This window comes from Haliotis rufescens, unplaced genomic scaffold, assembly GCF_023055435.1.
Source record: "Haliotis rufescens isolate VD_foot unplaced genomic scaffold, xgHalRufe1.0.p SCAF_5, whole genome shotgun sequence".
Classification (NCBI taxonomy): domain Eukaryota; kingdom Metazoa; phylum Mollusca; class Gastropoda; order Lepetellida; family Haliotidae; genus Haliotis; species Haliotis rufescens.
In genome coordinates, this window is record NW_025964223.1 from 44026273 (window position 1) to 44043223 (window position 16951).

At 38.7% G+C, this 16951-nt stretch overlaps 2 protein-coding genes across 2 annotated transcripts in view; one reads left to right on the forward strand and one right to left on the reverse strand.

The window, feature by feature from the left end:
- Positions 1 to 1466: 1466 nt before the first annotated feature.
- LOC124140009 overlaps positions 1467 to 16951 on the reverse strand; it is a 63800-nt gene continuing 48315 nt past the window's right edge. The window contains exons 2-5 of the mRNA XM_046507342.2: positions 3043 to 3157; positions 2019 to 2156; positions 1811 to 1876; positions 1467 to 1537 (exon numbers count right to left, since the gene is read on the reverse strand). Of these exons, the coding sequence (XP_046363298.2) occupies positions 1812 to 1876; positions 2019 to 2156; positions 3043 to 3157 (318 nt within the window). The 3' untranslated portion in view covers positions 1467 to 1537; position 1811. The remainder of the gene's footprint in view (positions 1538 to 1810; positions 1877 to 2018; positions 2157 to 3042; positions 3158 to 16951) is intronic.
- LOC124140010 lies at positions 8128 to 12175 on the forward strand. The gene is made up of 4 exons (XM_048384564.1): positions 8128 to 8404; positions 9068 to 9434; positions 10834 to 10912; positions 11162 to 12175. The coding sequence occupies exons 2-4, from the start codon at positions 9143 to 9145 to the stop codon at positions 11325 to 11327; spliced, it is 537 nt and encodes a 178-aa protein (XP_048240521.1). The 5' UTR covers positions 8128 to 8404; positions 9068 to 9142; the 3' UTR covers positions 11328 to 12175.

Sequence of the window (16951 nt, forward strand, 5' to 3'; positions counted from 1 at the left end):
ATGCCGATTTATAGTACTAGCCCACTGAGACACCATGCCGCAGTTTAACATGAATACCCAGACACAGTATCGTGACTCCGAGCCGACCAGTCCTTGTTTTAGCCCCTTAATGCCGAGAGCTAGGCAGGGTAACAACAAGTATCATCTTTCAATGTCTTTTGCTATAATGCAGCCGGGGATTGAACCCCGGACCTTCTGCTCTCTGGGGGGATGCTCTACAACCAGACCATGGAGGCTTTCTGTCAGACGAGGAACTGTCAGAATCTCTATGTCGTCTTTTTTAACACGGTTGTTGGGTAGCCATGTTTGAAAGGAAACTGATGCAGCATCCCTTTTCCACACCCAACACCGAGTGTCTACGAGGACAGTTTTATGCTGCAGCAGATCTCCAAGCTGCAAAGACTGATGATAAAGGGGTGTTATACCTCAGGTGGTCCAGCCCATGACAATCAATTGGGGACGTACAGAGTTCGGAAGTATGGCATCACCAGATTTGCCAATGAGCATGCGCCTTCTGGGCATAGGTCTCAAAGCAATTAGATAGTTTGATAATATACATTCACCAATATATATAACTGACATTGAGAATGACCAAGACCAATTTCAATAACACTGGGGCGTCCTGACCATGATCTGGCCTGCCATGTACTGTGTGTTTGTGTAAAGCACTAGGACTGGATTGAGCAATCATTCATGTTGTTAAGTATTCTCGAATGCTCCTTTTATTGGATTGTCATACATGCGCAGTGCTTAGTCATACCTATCCTTTAAAATGATTTCTGTATAATGCAAAACGTCGTCGTTCACTTGAGTACAATACATTTAAATAGTCATTTCAATTATATTATTTAGTTAGTTAATAGCATTACCAAACGTCTCAACATACTGCTCTGTGACTTAAATCTCAGGTAGCAAAGTAGAGTAAGGTGTAGCTATTCCCTGTACCGTGCTAGCCGTTTGATAAAATATTGTAGTATTGTGTTGTTGAATCCCAGATTCAACCTGATTATGGTATAGCGTTTGCCTGATACATACCTGAATAATTATAGACCATACCGTTATTGTGGAAATATTGATAACATTCACTTCACTCACTCACTCATGGTCTACAGGTTTGAGTGATAATGGTGAGGGAGTGAATACCAAAACACAATACATGTATTTTTGTATGTATACATGCTTTAGTTTTACGAACCCTCTATGCACGTGCCATCGACGACACAGTTCCTGAAGTTAGTTCCCTGCCACGGACGAAAACAATGTTACAATGATGCTTTTCAGTCAGGGCCTTTTAATATATAAACTATTACCAGGGGGTAAAGTAATTTCCAAATAACATACGTTGAACCACGGAGTCAATTGCATTAAATGGTCAGATTCGGTGACTTGTCTGATAGTCGGCTTTTATCACGTGGATCGTTACATCAAACTTTCACTTCTAAACAAAGAAAACCCAGACACCCAAATCGATTGCAAACAATTTATTTCATTGAAACGTTCATGTTAATCGGAGATTTTCATTGTTGTTCCATGTCCTCTGTTAAAATAAAATAACGTCATTAGCGAGTGCATACAGAAACATGTATTAGTATCCATACACATACATACACTTTACCAGCTCGTAACACATGTGATTTTTGATAGTTCGCGATGTCATTTCTCTTAAATGTAGCCAGAGAATAGCAAACCGAGAATATTATCATTATTGAACATATCAGCAGGAGATCCATTTTGTATGATTTTTTATATTTTGCTCCCAATCAATGAAAGCGCTAATTAATATCGATTCAACGTAATGCTTAATGTTTACCTTATGTGTGGGAGTCTGCGTATCGCTCCAATGCCACAATCTCCTGAGCCTCAAGAACGTGGTTACCTATTGAGAATCATTGTCAATCATTTGATACATATAATACATTCGGGAAGGGCAAAGAAATCGTCTTTGGCAGTAATCCTCGGTTCTCTTGTCTCTTAACAGTGGATCCAGTAACAATAGTATGCATACACAAACAACCTACCATTTGAATCAGCAAAGTGCATAAGTTCACGAGCGCCCAGTTGTCCGTACTCTGCTTTCAGTTCGGCCATATCAAGCTTCCCATCTCCATTCGAGTCAACATCTTGAACACCACGCTTACCCTCCGAATCTATCGTTGCTTCAAGTAGAAGGATAGCGTCAGCTTATGTGTGTTTGTTTGTTTGTTGTTTAACGCCGCACTCAGCAATATTCCAGCTATATGACGGCGGTCTGTAAATAATCGAGTCGGGACCAGACAATCATTGACATCATGAGCATCGATTGGGATACGATGACATGCATCAGACTAGTCAGTGAGCCTGACCACCCGATCCCGTTTGTCGCCTTTTACGACAAGCATGGGTGCTGAAAACCCGGAATCGTCAGGGCTTTTCTGCACAGTGGCAACAATCATGGCTATATATTGTGCAACATATTTTTATTGAGACGTCACTTCATGTTTGGGTAACCAGTACTGTAGAGGGGCTAGTTTATAACACGTTTACAATGATATTTGTTTAACTGCGTGGTGATCACAAATGTTCAAAAAATAAATTCTCACTATTTGAATGTAAAAATGTACATGTACCTGCAAAATGGAATGCCACGTTTGTTCTACGGAATAGGTTGTATTCCTCGTGGAATTTAATTATTTATTCAGAATTCTGACTATACGTGAAAGAACGACGGCTACGATCAGCTATTGAGATCCTTTCTGGCGACATGACCATAATTGGAGTGAGGTATGGTTTTACGCCACTTTCAGCAATATTCCAGCAATATCTCGGCGGGGGACACCTGAAATGGGCTTCACACATTGTACCCAATGGAACTAATGTAGAAGAGGAGGTCCTGCTTTGAACGTACGCCTGAACATACGAAGCATGTTATACCTAGGAATGCGAAATACGGATCATTCATCTGATAACATGTAAAATTTATAATGTCTTGACAACAAACATTCTTTGATAGACATTCAAATTCTTAGATATTCGGACATGGATATGTGCCTAAGTTAATATTACTTCCAAGCAGCGTTGTCCCAAGTATCTTCAGGAGCTTGAGAATTGCACCCCAAAAAGCATCAGTCGGCTGGACCACAACCCCAAGCAGCAGGAGAGCAAAGATGAAGCTTCTCATCTTAAAAAGGAATTAATTTATATACAAGATAGAGTTGACAATGTCTTGAGTGTTTGACCATTGTTATATACAAGTGACCATGAGCTAAGCCACCACATTCAGCTTTGCAGAAGCATCCCATATGCCTACCAGTTTTCAATTATCATGGATTCTAATCCCATCTCTTCATAACGTTAGGCATCAAATCTAAAAGATGTTTTAACCATTTAAGCGGGAATCTGATTGTACACATGTCACAGTGATTTTCTTCATCATTAAATGTGAAAATCTGCGTGAATCACATGCTTTCATTGTAGTTCATGTGTTTGTCCAGACATATTTTGCTTGTATCTTTCGGGCGTCCTTTTGAATGGATCTGTGATAATTGCCCTCCCGTATTACTGTACATGTACTTTATGATCAAATAATACAAAAAATGTTATTGCTCGCGTTGCTTTCATTTACAGCAAAGATATTACAGTTACGACTTTAAATGTGAAATCACTCACTGTAATCCCATATTCGCCCCGATGTTCTCGGTTCGTGTAACATACTCGCGATCGCGGAGTTCACCACATCCGCAAACATCTGGGATCTTCGTCAGTTTTCATCAAGCTAACACGTCGTGCTCAAACGAAATACGATTCAAAGCGTCGTTTAAGCCCAACGTATTCACTCACTAGACACAAGCTTTGTACAGTTTATGTCCCCAATCCCTGCAGTGCAAAGCCCCGTCGTATACAGGGTAAGAAAAAGTCCACGTTGACCTATGTTGGTCGTAAGAGGGAGTCTGGCTGGGCGTTTCTGTTGACTGACTATTGACTTTGACTGTTGACTTTGTTGATCGCTGCTCATATAGCTAAGGTGATGTACTTGTTGCTTATATATAACTGGGATATTGCTAAGTCAACAAAAACTAATCCTCTACATTGCCTCCGTGGTCTAGCGGATAGAGTGTCTGCCCAGGCAGCGGAAGGTCGTGGGTTCGATCCCCGGACTCTTCATACAAAAAGACGTTAAATTATGAAACTTGTTGTTACCCTGCCGGGCGCTCGGTATTCATGGGCTAAAACAAGGACTGGTTTGCTCGGAGTCTGAGTTGGGTAATCCTGTTAAGCTGCGGCATGGTATCTCAATTGGCTAGCACTATAACATCAGCATCAGTCCGGACTAGTACAAGCAGCCAAACAGATACATGCACATGTGCATGCACGTCGCTACAAAAGTGCCATAATCTTGAACGCGACGTTAAACCCCATTTCACCTCACCTCACTAATCTTTTACAGGAGTCACTGACAGTCGCACGCATCTCGTATAGAACAAATATTACAACAACATACATTATCAAAAATCTCTCACACAACACACATGTGTGTTGTACAATGTTAATATGGATTAAATGATTTTGTGCTGCTAATGAAAATACAGATATGTCCATGCTATAGCTACACACATTAACTGCATCATGCTTAAACGATGTGTTGACATGTATTATAGAAATAATTCAAATACTTACTTTGATGCGCAACTAGATCTTGAGATTCACCCAGAAATGTTGGACTGAATGAGCACATACATGGAGATACATATATACTGAAAACCGAGAAACAATTATACTGCTCCCTCACACGTAATTACTTTTGAAATGACGGAACATAAATGAATATTAATAAACATCACAACTACTAAATTTGACTAAGATTGCTATCACAGACATGGAACAAGTAATGTCATATACTGAACAATAAAATGGAATGATTAAATCTGAATTGGCTAAGTATGCATTATTTGAGTGCTTACCATTCAGTTCCTAATTTCTTGTGTTATCTCGTATGTTATAATGTACCTGTTCGATCATGTTACCTCACAAGACCTTCACTTCGTGCAATTCTACATGTTATTGTTACAATGTACACATGTCGTTTGCCTGCGGTTAATAAATGCCTCAAGGAAAATATTTAGGGAAGCAGATGTTTGAAAACGATTACAAGAGTGAGTGAGTATGGTTTTACGCCACTTTGTTTGTTTTACGCCACATTTCAATATTCCTGAAATATCACGCCGGACGACTACAAGACATAATGCTCAGAAATGAAAATATTAGCTTTCCTTTCCCATCATCCTCGAACTAAAGCCTAAGTTTGGTTGTATTGTCATGTATAGTCACAACTTTTTGCCTTTACTATGCTTATCGTAAGTGGCGACTATGCTTATCGTAAGTGGCGACTATGCTTGTCGTAAGTGGCGACTATGCTTGTCGTAAGTGGCGACTATGCTTGTCGTAAGTGGCGACTATGCTTATCGTAAGTGGCGACTATGCTTGTCGTAAGTGGCGACTATGCTTGTCGTAAGTGGCGACTATGCTTGTCGTAAGTGGCGACTATGCTTGTCGTAAGACTAACAGGATCGGGTGGTGAGACTTGCTGACTTGGTTGATGCAAGTCATCGATCCCAATTGCGTGGATCGATGTTCATGATGTCAATCACTGGATTGTCTGGTCCAGACTCGATTATTTACAGACCGCCGTCATATAGTATGAATATTGCCGAGGGCGGCATTCAACAACAAACAAAGAAAACAAAACATACAACACTGTGATAATCTCACTCACTCGCGATCGTGTGTATTTTACAATGCCGCTAAAAATGAATTGAAAGATTGCTCCTTTCAGACTGTCAGAAAAAAAACAAAAAAACAAATAGGTCTTGGGTATTTCATTTAAACGAAGCTATATCGATATTCATATAAAGTATATAGTGAGTGAGTGAGTTGGGTTTAACGGCGCTTTTAACAGTATTCCAGTTATATCACGGCGTGTCAGCTTAATGTGGGAGGAAAGCCCGAAGTGATGCAGGTCTCACACGTTTACCACTTCGGTGAAACACACGAGCACGGGTATGGTGCTGACAAACCTAGAAACATAATCGAGGCGAACCGGGATTCGAACCCACAATCATAGGTTTCTGGCGTGCCCAAGGGAATCGCGGCGCCTTAGACGACTTGGCCACCCATGCCCCCATAAATTATATTATATATGCAAAGACTTGGATTGTGTACGTGCTGGTTTAAATTCAGTGTTGGGTGGAATTAAACGGTACAACAAACATATATACTTATACACAGTGTTCGCTTCTCCTGATAGTGTAAAGATACATGGATGAGACAGAGAAGTCACCCTGTGTGACATAAAACTGTAGGTAATGTTTATGTGCATGTACTTAGTCGGCGTAATAACATATTGCAAAAGTGTAAGAATCGTCGATATTGTAAGAACCATAACTGTAATAGAGATGCATGGAGTTAGATATACGTGTGTCATTTGTGTTTCGAAGGAAAGGTCACAATCATCAGCAGGCCTTATCGTTTTTATCCCCAGTTTAAATTGTCATGTCATTGTACCCCTTTCTGTGCAATAATAAATGGCAAGTCATTTCGATCAGATGTTCTTTGCAGCTATTTCTATAACAGCTATTTTACCCTGTTTTGCCATTTAGGCCAAATGGAATCTGACAGGTTATTTATTCTCTTACATTTACAATGTATATATACACTGACTAAATATCCAGGCGTGTTATCTATTCTTTGTCAAGGTAGAATTCAGCTTTATGGAATAGATAATTCTTGACGAAGAGATAAGAATCTTGTCCGATGTGGACATATGCATGCATGCCTATAAACATATACACTTAAAGAATTCCTTGTATTTCTGACAATTACGCAGATGTGGAGTGTTTATGCTCAGTATTCCAGTTATGTGACGGTGTATAAGCCTAATATGGGAAGAAAGCCCAAAGTGACACAGGTCTTGGACTTTCATCACTTTGGTACAAACCTCATTGACAAATGATCATAATCAGGGAATATTTGGGATTCGAACCAACGATCATCGATCATGACACTAATGACACAACTCTACACAGCGAATAACGACTGGGCCACTTCGTGTCTTCCTGTCATTTAAAAAAAATAAGTTGTTCCAGTAGATACTTGAAACAAAGAAATTGGCCTCAGATTTTAGACAGTAGAGTTTCTTTACGCTGGAGATGCTGGTATTCTCGGAAATCAACTGTGTTCGGCTTCTCCTTTCGTTGCATTATTTAGTATGTTTTGAAGCTATGACCCAAGATTGTCAGTGTTGTCTTGTTATACAGTGAGTGTCAGGTCCCAGAGAAGGATGCGAGTAGAATCAGTCACACGGGATGGGTGTTGTTGGAGTTCATCCTGACACGGGACTTTTAATTGTACGAGAATATACATGTCATTCAGTGGTGCACTTATTCACTGCAGTGTCCCTGGTTATCAAATACAGCTTGCACTAGATCACATAACACATTTCAGAATATTTCTGTCACATGAGTAGAGTTACTGAGCGATAATCCATGGTTAGAGAACCTGCTTGAACTTAACGCTAAACAGATTTGTGTCAGTAAAATTAGAATAGACATTGGCAAATATCAGTCTTGGCATGATTAAGAGCAATTGGTATAGTTTAAAATAATTTCGTTGCAAATATGACTCGAACTGGGTAAACATATTAAACAACTAAGAAAAACGTCTATATGTTACATATATTTATGCTTTATACTAAGATAAGTCTAACAATGTTTAATATTGGATACATTTGCTTGAAATATCCATCAACGCTAAGTACCACAATCAAAATACGTCTTTCTTTACCTTTCCGTATGGAAATACTTGGCAGTGGACATCTACAAAAGAATTACGGGAATATTGTACTGCCGAAACCTAACTGAAGATATTTCTATTATTGCACCATACACCAAACTGATTACTTCAAATGAAGATAGCGAGACATATCTCAATATCCATACAAATGGTTGAGTAGAATACAGAAAACCCTCTTTAGTCGAGACCCGACTGGTCCGGAAATCAAGGCCCCTAAAACATTACACTCTGATCAATATTAGTTAACGCTGGAAACGCCTACCCGGGCGATTTATTAGGAAATATAGTCTGCATATCGAGGCTTCACTGTATATGTTTGTGGGATATCAGACTATACACAAAGGACAGATTGGTTATCATGCAAAGAGTTATTAGCATTTGTAACAAACCCTACTTGGCATAACTCGAAGGCTGCTATACATGTACAAGAATGGTATTCAGTATCATAGAACCATCTACTCCCTGATTGTAAGTCAATATCACCCTGAGAAATTCACTACAGAGAAGAACATCTAAAATTAGATTATCATGGACGTATTGTTGACTCTCGTTGTCCTCACACTGCCGTCAGTAAGCTCAGGTAAGATTTCAGCCATATACTAGCAACTTATACACTGTGTAACAGGCGCTCAGTCAACATTGCTCGTCATGTGTCAGTGATCTATATATACTGGTTTTGTACGTATGCCACCCAGACATTAGGTTATCTATCGGTGTGTAAACTATCTACAAGTGAGTAGATGTCCGAGTTGCTTATAAAGACCCCTGATAGTTTACACGTTTTTATTTGTTGAACGAGTTCATTGCAGTACATATGCTAAGTGTTCTATAAAATTTGAGACTCTATGTGTTGTTAGTCAGAGAACATAATAAGATCTAATAAAATGTGTAATGGGCGCTCAGTCAAGCAGTCAACGAGGACCATAAGCCACTGTGTTTGACATCAGTATATTTTTACCCAACGGGTTAGAAATAACGGCATTCGTAAATATCGTATGTCCACTCAAGAGAATGCTCATCTTATATCAACTGAATTGTTTTACGATATAAGCACTAGAGGTTTTAGAACTCGGGACGTATGAATTGTATGTGGTTTTGTAAGTACATTTATATGTGAAGAGGCTTGGGACAATAATCCAAAAATGTGTATCTGGGTTTCTGTTTTATGTGTACTTGAAGTAATGTACCTCCATGTAACTGTTGGGTGTGGTAATTAAATCATAACGGTTGATTTACTGTCAAGGTCTACAGACCTGCTCTTCTGGGACCGAGAACAGCTCTTCTGGGACCGAGACCAGCTCTAACCAAGTCATACTGGATGTGTCTTCAGCTCAGATCAACACAGGGGGGAAGGATGTGTTCCTGTAGGCTGACTGTTTCACAGACAGCACAGGTGGAGATGTTCCCTATTGGCTGGTCACAACAGTGTGATACATACATGACTATACAGAGGTGGAAAACGAGTACACAGTGTACAAATGGTGTTGTTCAAACTCTAACACTGTCTAAAACTGTCCCCACGGGTGAGGAGATTTGGATACTGGTGGTGGCTGCAAGACCTGGAGCCAGACTGTTGGGGCAGCTGCTGCTCAAGCTTAAGTCATCATCAGGTATGTACACACACACCTCAGATTAAATAAAAATGGTTCTATCATCATCAATCAAATAGACATCTGATCATGACATGTGTTTACTTCCATGTATGTTATATTCAGATCCCATCACTTGAAATATAATAATCATGATTCAATGACAGCACTTAAATATTGAGGAGTAGTTTGTGTCCTGAAGCTTTTATTAAGTCAAGTAACATGCTCAATGAAGATACTCGGTATGGGGTTGAGGTATGGCATCAACAAAGTATAGCTAAACAAAGTAATATGACAAGACCCAAATGCAATGTAGAACATGTGTGCCTCAATTAAACTAAAGTTATTGTGACATAAATAGCAGTTTGGCTGGGGAATCAAGGGCGGATCCAGCATTTTTAAAAGGGAGGGTTCCAAAATATCAAAACGCTCTCAGATAAATTTCTGCCTACAACATACTACATTTGGTTTTAAACAGACAAGCTTTCTTTAGAGTGCTTTGAGCCAAACACCAACGGTTCTACAACCAATACTCCCTCAACAACCATCCAAACAACCCAGCCAATGACAATGACTGCTGATGCAATTACATCCTTATTAACAACTACAAAGGGATGGACCAGACCTAAGCCGAATACAATCAATACTCCCTCAACAACCCAAACAACCCAGCCAATGACAACAACTGCTGAGGCAATTAATTACATCCTTATTTACAACTGCAAAGGGATGGACCAGACTAAAACCTAACAGGCGCACAGAATCATTCACAGCTATTCCATACGAAAGTCACAGTCAACGTCAAAGTGAAACGTCTCCTGATTCTTTCAGTAATAGACCTAATATGGCTAACTGTACTTGCAAGAGTGTTCAACCATGTGGTGCAGTTGGCCTATCTGATGGCAGTCAGGATGTTTTCCCAAGTATGACATTTAACACATGAGTGAGTGAGTGAGTCTGTTTGATATTACGCTGCTTTCAGCAATATTCCAACAATATCAAGGCGGGGGACACCAGAAATGTGGTTCACACATTGTACCCATGTCAGGAATCGAACTCGGGCGTGACGAGTGAACGCTTTAACCACTAGGCTACCTGACCACTCTTTAACACTATGATGGAATTTATGGTTTCAATCGAAGCTTTCTATGTCCCTTATATTAATCAATCAGATTCCACTTCTCTTATTACCTGCACTTGCTTCAAATAAAAAGAAGGCGCCTAGTCAAGACGATCTGATCGATAATCAAAATCTATATTGTAATCAAACGGTTTTTTTCTCTCGAGGTGCATCAAATAATGTGAGCACCTTGATTAAAATCATAAAAAGATTTGGAAAAGATTTGGAAAATATCTGTCAATGCCCAGCTGATGGTACACAACATTTTGGTCTTGACAATCATTTTGTTTATAATTACAGGTGACATATTTGCTGCAGGAATAGCCACTGGTGGCGGAGTGGCCATTATAGTTCAAGTCATCTACTTCTTCATCATAAAGTATGGACCATTCACAGATTTTCCATTTATTCTCAATACATCCACAAAAGGGTGTTACAAAAAATATTCATTGTATATGTCATTTACTAGCAATATGATGTATGTAAGATATATGTGTACATTTCACAAACATCATTCCTGTCGTGTTCATTTTGTGAAATGTGCTATAGATGAAAACAATAATTCTATGTCAATACTAGTGAAGGTTCCTTTGTCTCACATCATGCGTATAACTCTGACATATTCCAGACCAAGATGCAGGACATCCTGCCGTAAGAGTCCTGCTGACTTCCCTGTGTCTGAGGACCATCCCACGTATGCTGGCTTCAGCAACAGAGCTGTGGATACAGGCAACAACTATGATGTACTTAGTCCTGCACAGGTCATCACCAACCCCTACACGAATGAACAATAGATACAATCTGCAGTGTGTGCTGTTACTATTAACTCTCACTTCCTGTTCCAAACTACTACTGACATTCTCCTCATGTTCAAGTTAATTCTTATTAGTGTTTAGCCTGTACACGAGGGTGGTACTTGTGTTGATAAACAGATGTGTGAACAGACACAGTACATATTAGTTAAAACACATTGTGTTGTATATGCTGCACAAGAACAAATGTGATAAAGATACATTAAGACACTCATCCAGATCATAATATAGTTTTGAGCCTTCACAAAATGTTTTGCAGAATCCATGTTTAATATATATATATAGAATGGAAAAAGACATGTGTGCACATAAACATACACCTTGTCATGTCAATGAATGTCAAATGAAATACCAGTACACTGTCAGGTGGACACACAGCTAAAAGAGTGGTGTCTGTGGTAGACTCGGATTGAAGTCAGTGCCTGATAGGGAGTGGAGGGTATGGGATTATCACTAATAACATGGTGCCTGTGCCAAGACAGGGATAATAATGAGTGTAGCATGGTACACACTGCTTCAATTCAAAGAGTTGATGTTCATCCATATGCAAGATTCAGCTTTCAATAAATATTACCAATATGCTACATATTATAACCCTAATAACAGTTGCTGAATTGTGCATCCTGGAGCTTACCTACAGACTGATTGTATTGTAGAATCAGATAAAAACATCCAAACAATTGGAACAAATATTTATTCATATAATTTGAAACAAAAATTGTGAACAAACTTAAGAAAGATATTTTTGTGAGATTTCCTATGCATAGTTTCTACAACATTTCATTTGTAGTGATATTATATTCAAAACCTGTTATGAAAAATAAATGAAAATAAACAACCAGCAAACTAGTTTTTACATTCTTTGCCCAAATTACTCATATTTCTATTTCACTTTAATGTTTCACATCTTTTCTCATACGACATCTAAGCAGGAACATGTGCGGAATCATCATAATAAATTCAGAGGCATGTAAGACACTTCTGACCACTAATACACTGCTGTACAGTCTTCTATCTGTGTGACCTAAAACAGAAAGAAACTGGATAAAACAAACATCTTTTGTTCTTTTGTTTTTAAAAATACTATCTAAATTACAAATCAATAATTCATATTTCTTTGATACTTAAAGTGTTACAATGTTTCCTTGTCATGGATATGTTGTTTGTCATGTCAGCTTCATGACGACCATACCATAGTGCACTGGGTCCACACCAGTTCCATACAGATGAGACTTCTGATGTAAAGATTCTGCTGACACTAAAAAATGATCACAGCCAAAAACATAAATTATATTATTCCTTCTGCAAATTTTTGAATTCACCACAAAAAGCAAATGAGTGATATGTGTCATACTACAAGACCATAGTTTACAATAGGTGACATGATAAGCTAAACTGACATAACATCTGTTATGACTACAGGTAAGGATAGATGTCTCCAGGCAAGCTATGTTCTAAGGGGTGACTAACTGGATTGAATGGTCAGACTTGGTGACCTGGTTGATTGCACATCATCCTCTTCCCATTTGTGTAGATTGATGCTCGTGAAGTCAATCACTGGACTGTCTGGTCTAGACTCAATGATTTACAGAATGCTGTCATATAACTAGAAAAATTGCTGAGAGCGGCACTAAATAGCAAACAAAACAAATAAAACAACTAATAGTATACACATTGCAACATCTTCAGAACAAAAATAACAATGTGAAGAGTCCATTCTATTTTACTTTTTTTCACAGACTCAGCAAGCTTTTTTAAACCTGTGTGGTGCATTCTTACACTGCCTACACCAGGTTTACCTTGGTTACCTAGCTAGACTACAAACAAAGTAGGCTTACAAAACAGATAAGGTAACCAAGGAAACATCATAATAAATCACTAGAAAATGATGCAACAAGAATACAGTGTAGCAACAACTTGTGAGTTGATTTATATGATTATGAATGCTGTGAGTGACCTGATTACAATACTGTCATATGATCAATATTTATCAGATAGTTGCTTTCCCTACATGCCCCTGTAGTCAAGTGTCACTTTCAGCCACCCTGGCTGAAAATATGTCAAGGTTAAGGGCCAATCTTGAATTGTATTTGTTCAAATAGTGAATTTTAAACCACAAAGAAGTGACTGAGATATCCCATGTCTTGATAACAAGCACATATGTGTTCAGTTTAGCCTGAGCATTTAAGAGTTGCCACGAAGCTGATGACTGTCCAGTCAAAGTGTACATGTACCTGTCTAGTTGTGACAGCGGTAGTGTAAGATATTTCACCAATATTTCTTATTCAGGATCACAGGACAGTACATACCTGCTGACTCAGACATGATGCTTAGTGTGATGTTTAAGCCTGTCTCTAGCATCCATTCAGCTGTTTTGACAGTGCAACCATCAACATCTTCAGTCTTCTTGTTTAACTACTGAATACTATGAGTGCTATAACAGAAACTATATGGCTTGTTTGGTGACTGCTCTCAACAAAGCTCTAGCCATATGATGGCTACCCAGAATTAATTTAGTTACAAATCAGTGATTCACGATACACAATCAATCACGTCACCAAACCTCGGACCACATGATCCATCTAGTTGCCTTGCATGACAGGCATAGTTAGGCACCAATTCTTACCCACAATCCCCATGGACAAAACAATATCCATAAACTAATCTGTAATAACAATAATTATCTTTAGGATGAAGCAAACATATTTTGGTTTTCAGAAGGATCGAAATATGTGGGTTGGTCACCACACAAATCAAACATAAAAATAACTGGCCTTGGGATAGTGGGTGGATGGTTATCTCAAACACACTCAAACATCATTCATTAATAAATGCTTATAGGTGAGGTGAAGTGAGGTGAGGTATGATATCACATTCAAAATTGTTGCATGCATGCATGTGCATGTGTGGTGTGGTGGGGGCTGCTTGTAGCAGTCTGGTCTTATCAAATGCTGGTAGTAGGGTGCTAGCCTGCTGAGATACAGTATGGAGTTGACCAGTATTTGTTTTAACAATTTAATGCCAAGTGTCAGGCACAATAACAATAACTACCATAATTTAATGTATTTTAGTATGACAAGGCCAGGCAATGAACCATCAACATTCTGCTGTCTGGGCACAATGCTCTATCCACTACTACCACAGCAGCAGCCCACTAGTGAGTTCATCCACAACAAAACATATTGAAGAAGTTGTAAAATGCCTACAAACCATATGAGTGCAAACTCCTCATAAGCATACAATGCCAGAGCTGAACACCTTTGAACCTATGGAAAATGTAATACACTGAATACACAATTAATACTTAGGACACAGTGATATAGAATGGTAATTTTCGATACATTAAAGGCATTGACAAAACTTATCAAATTGTTTAAAGATGATGAATAACTACTATGGTCAACCTACCTCAATTGAAACCCGTATCAGTCATACAATACTAGCTGGTGGCTGTAATGTGTGTAACCTGAGCAATAAACATTTTGAATGACAACCTATGTGAACACTGATAATATCATGTATTATAGACTGACACAGTACAGGGGTTGTTAAGACGCCCTTAAACTTGTTAATACAATCAATAACTTACAGGAGCAGTCGGGTAGCCTAGTGGTTAAAGCGTTCGCTTGTCACGCCAAAGACCCGGGTTCGATTCCCGACATGGGTACAATGTGTGAAGCCCATTCCTGGTGTCCCCTGCCATGATATTGCTGGAATATTGCTAAAAGCGGCGTAAAACCATACTCACTCACTCACTCAGTAACTAACAAACCACAATATTTTCATCTTGTTTTGGGGAGAGTCCTAACATTTATGAAAATTGATGAGAAAAAACATCAATTATCAGTACAGTATACATCATAGCACAGGATACTTACAATAACAACGTTTTGCTATGGACCTAATGAAATAAAAAGCAAATCAATGTACAGTGAAATATGCATAAATGAGTTCAATGCATCACCGACTTGAATAGCCCACTTGCCAGAAGTCACCATAAAGCTATACACAAAGTATCAGCCTCTATCAGCCAATGCTGTCTCCTTATGCACCATTCAAAGCTGTTCACATGCTGATAGTCAGGAGGAAGCATGAATGATACAATTTAATGCATCATCACACCAAATATAAAGAGCAAATAAGTGATTATCACATTGACTTGTGTAAATATTTTCTCTGCTGTTTGCAGGGCCTATATGAGTGCTTCTGTGAGATATCAAGTGTTGAGATGGTCGAGTTGGGTAAAACACAGTAGAGACATCAGCTATACAGACCTGTTCTGCAAGTTTCTAATAATAATGTTTCTACCCGCCCGGTATAATCAATACCAATAAACTTCCTGATCCCAGTGAGAGACACAACTTGATACTTACTTACCGTATACTGGAGGGAAATATCAACACAGTATTCTACTCTTTCAACTGTATTTCTTTTGAATAAAAAATGCTCTGTAATTTTTTTGTACTTGAGATATATGTATCATTTTTAATTACCCCGTAATTGCACTGTATCTATTTTTGGCACTCTAATCAGTAATATTTTCACTTTGATTGTGTGAAAGTGATCTTCCGTTCCAAGATATTTACAATACAATACATATGTACAGTCATAAACATTGTCATATGTCAGACTACAACAGAGAAACCTTCTTGTCACATGGAAATGTTTTCATGTGTTGAGCGAGTGAGTGAGTGATTGTTGCTGTCAGCAACACTCCAGGTATAGGACTACATCCAGAAAATAATAATCAGATCTTGACCATGAAAGCATGAGCAAGGATCCATGACACTTGGTCAAAATGACATGCAGTGAGTCATCCAGGGAGGAGAGGAAGTGGAGGGTGTTCTGGGTGTGGCCACACACCCCTTTTTACATCTGATATTTTGCATGTGCATGATACCATCCTACCATGCCTGACAACCTAATCCATAGGTTCATTTGACTCTTACAACAGACATAGGTTACTGGGGACCTTTCTACCCCATAATTCTAATGAGGACAATTTCTTTATTATGTTCAGTTGGTAATCTGATAATGTGCTATGGCTAATTTTGCATACCTTCCATACTAAAATGTATAGCAAACAAAATATATAAACCACCAGCAAATTTGTAATATGATAATATACTATAGAATGATCATATTGGGTTTTGATACATGCATGTTAGCTAACTTGGACCTTGGGAGTTTTATGTACATATAGGATCTACTTTGTTTCCGGAGAGTCGAGAGTTCAGGTGGGTTTCATACCGACTGATTCAAACCAAAAGATGGTACTTGTTGTTGCCCTGCCTGGCCCTTGGGTATAAGGGAACAAAACAAGTACTGGTCACCTCGGAGTCAGTATACTGTGTGTGCGGTATTCCTGTTAAAACTGCAGCATGGTATCTTGCACTATAAAACTAGCATTAGTCTGGACTAGTACAAGCAGATACAAACACACACAAAATATGAATAAAACTACCAATAACTTGTAAAAATACATCTTTTGGATTTAAAAAAATAATTTTAAAGAAGTAAACAGGTTTTTTTTAGTGTTTCTTTGAATGTTAAGTTATAACAGAGTTACTTCCCTTCCCATATTGATCTTCTACATTGTATACTGA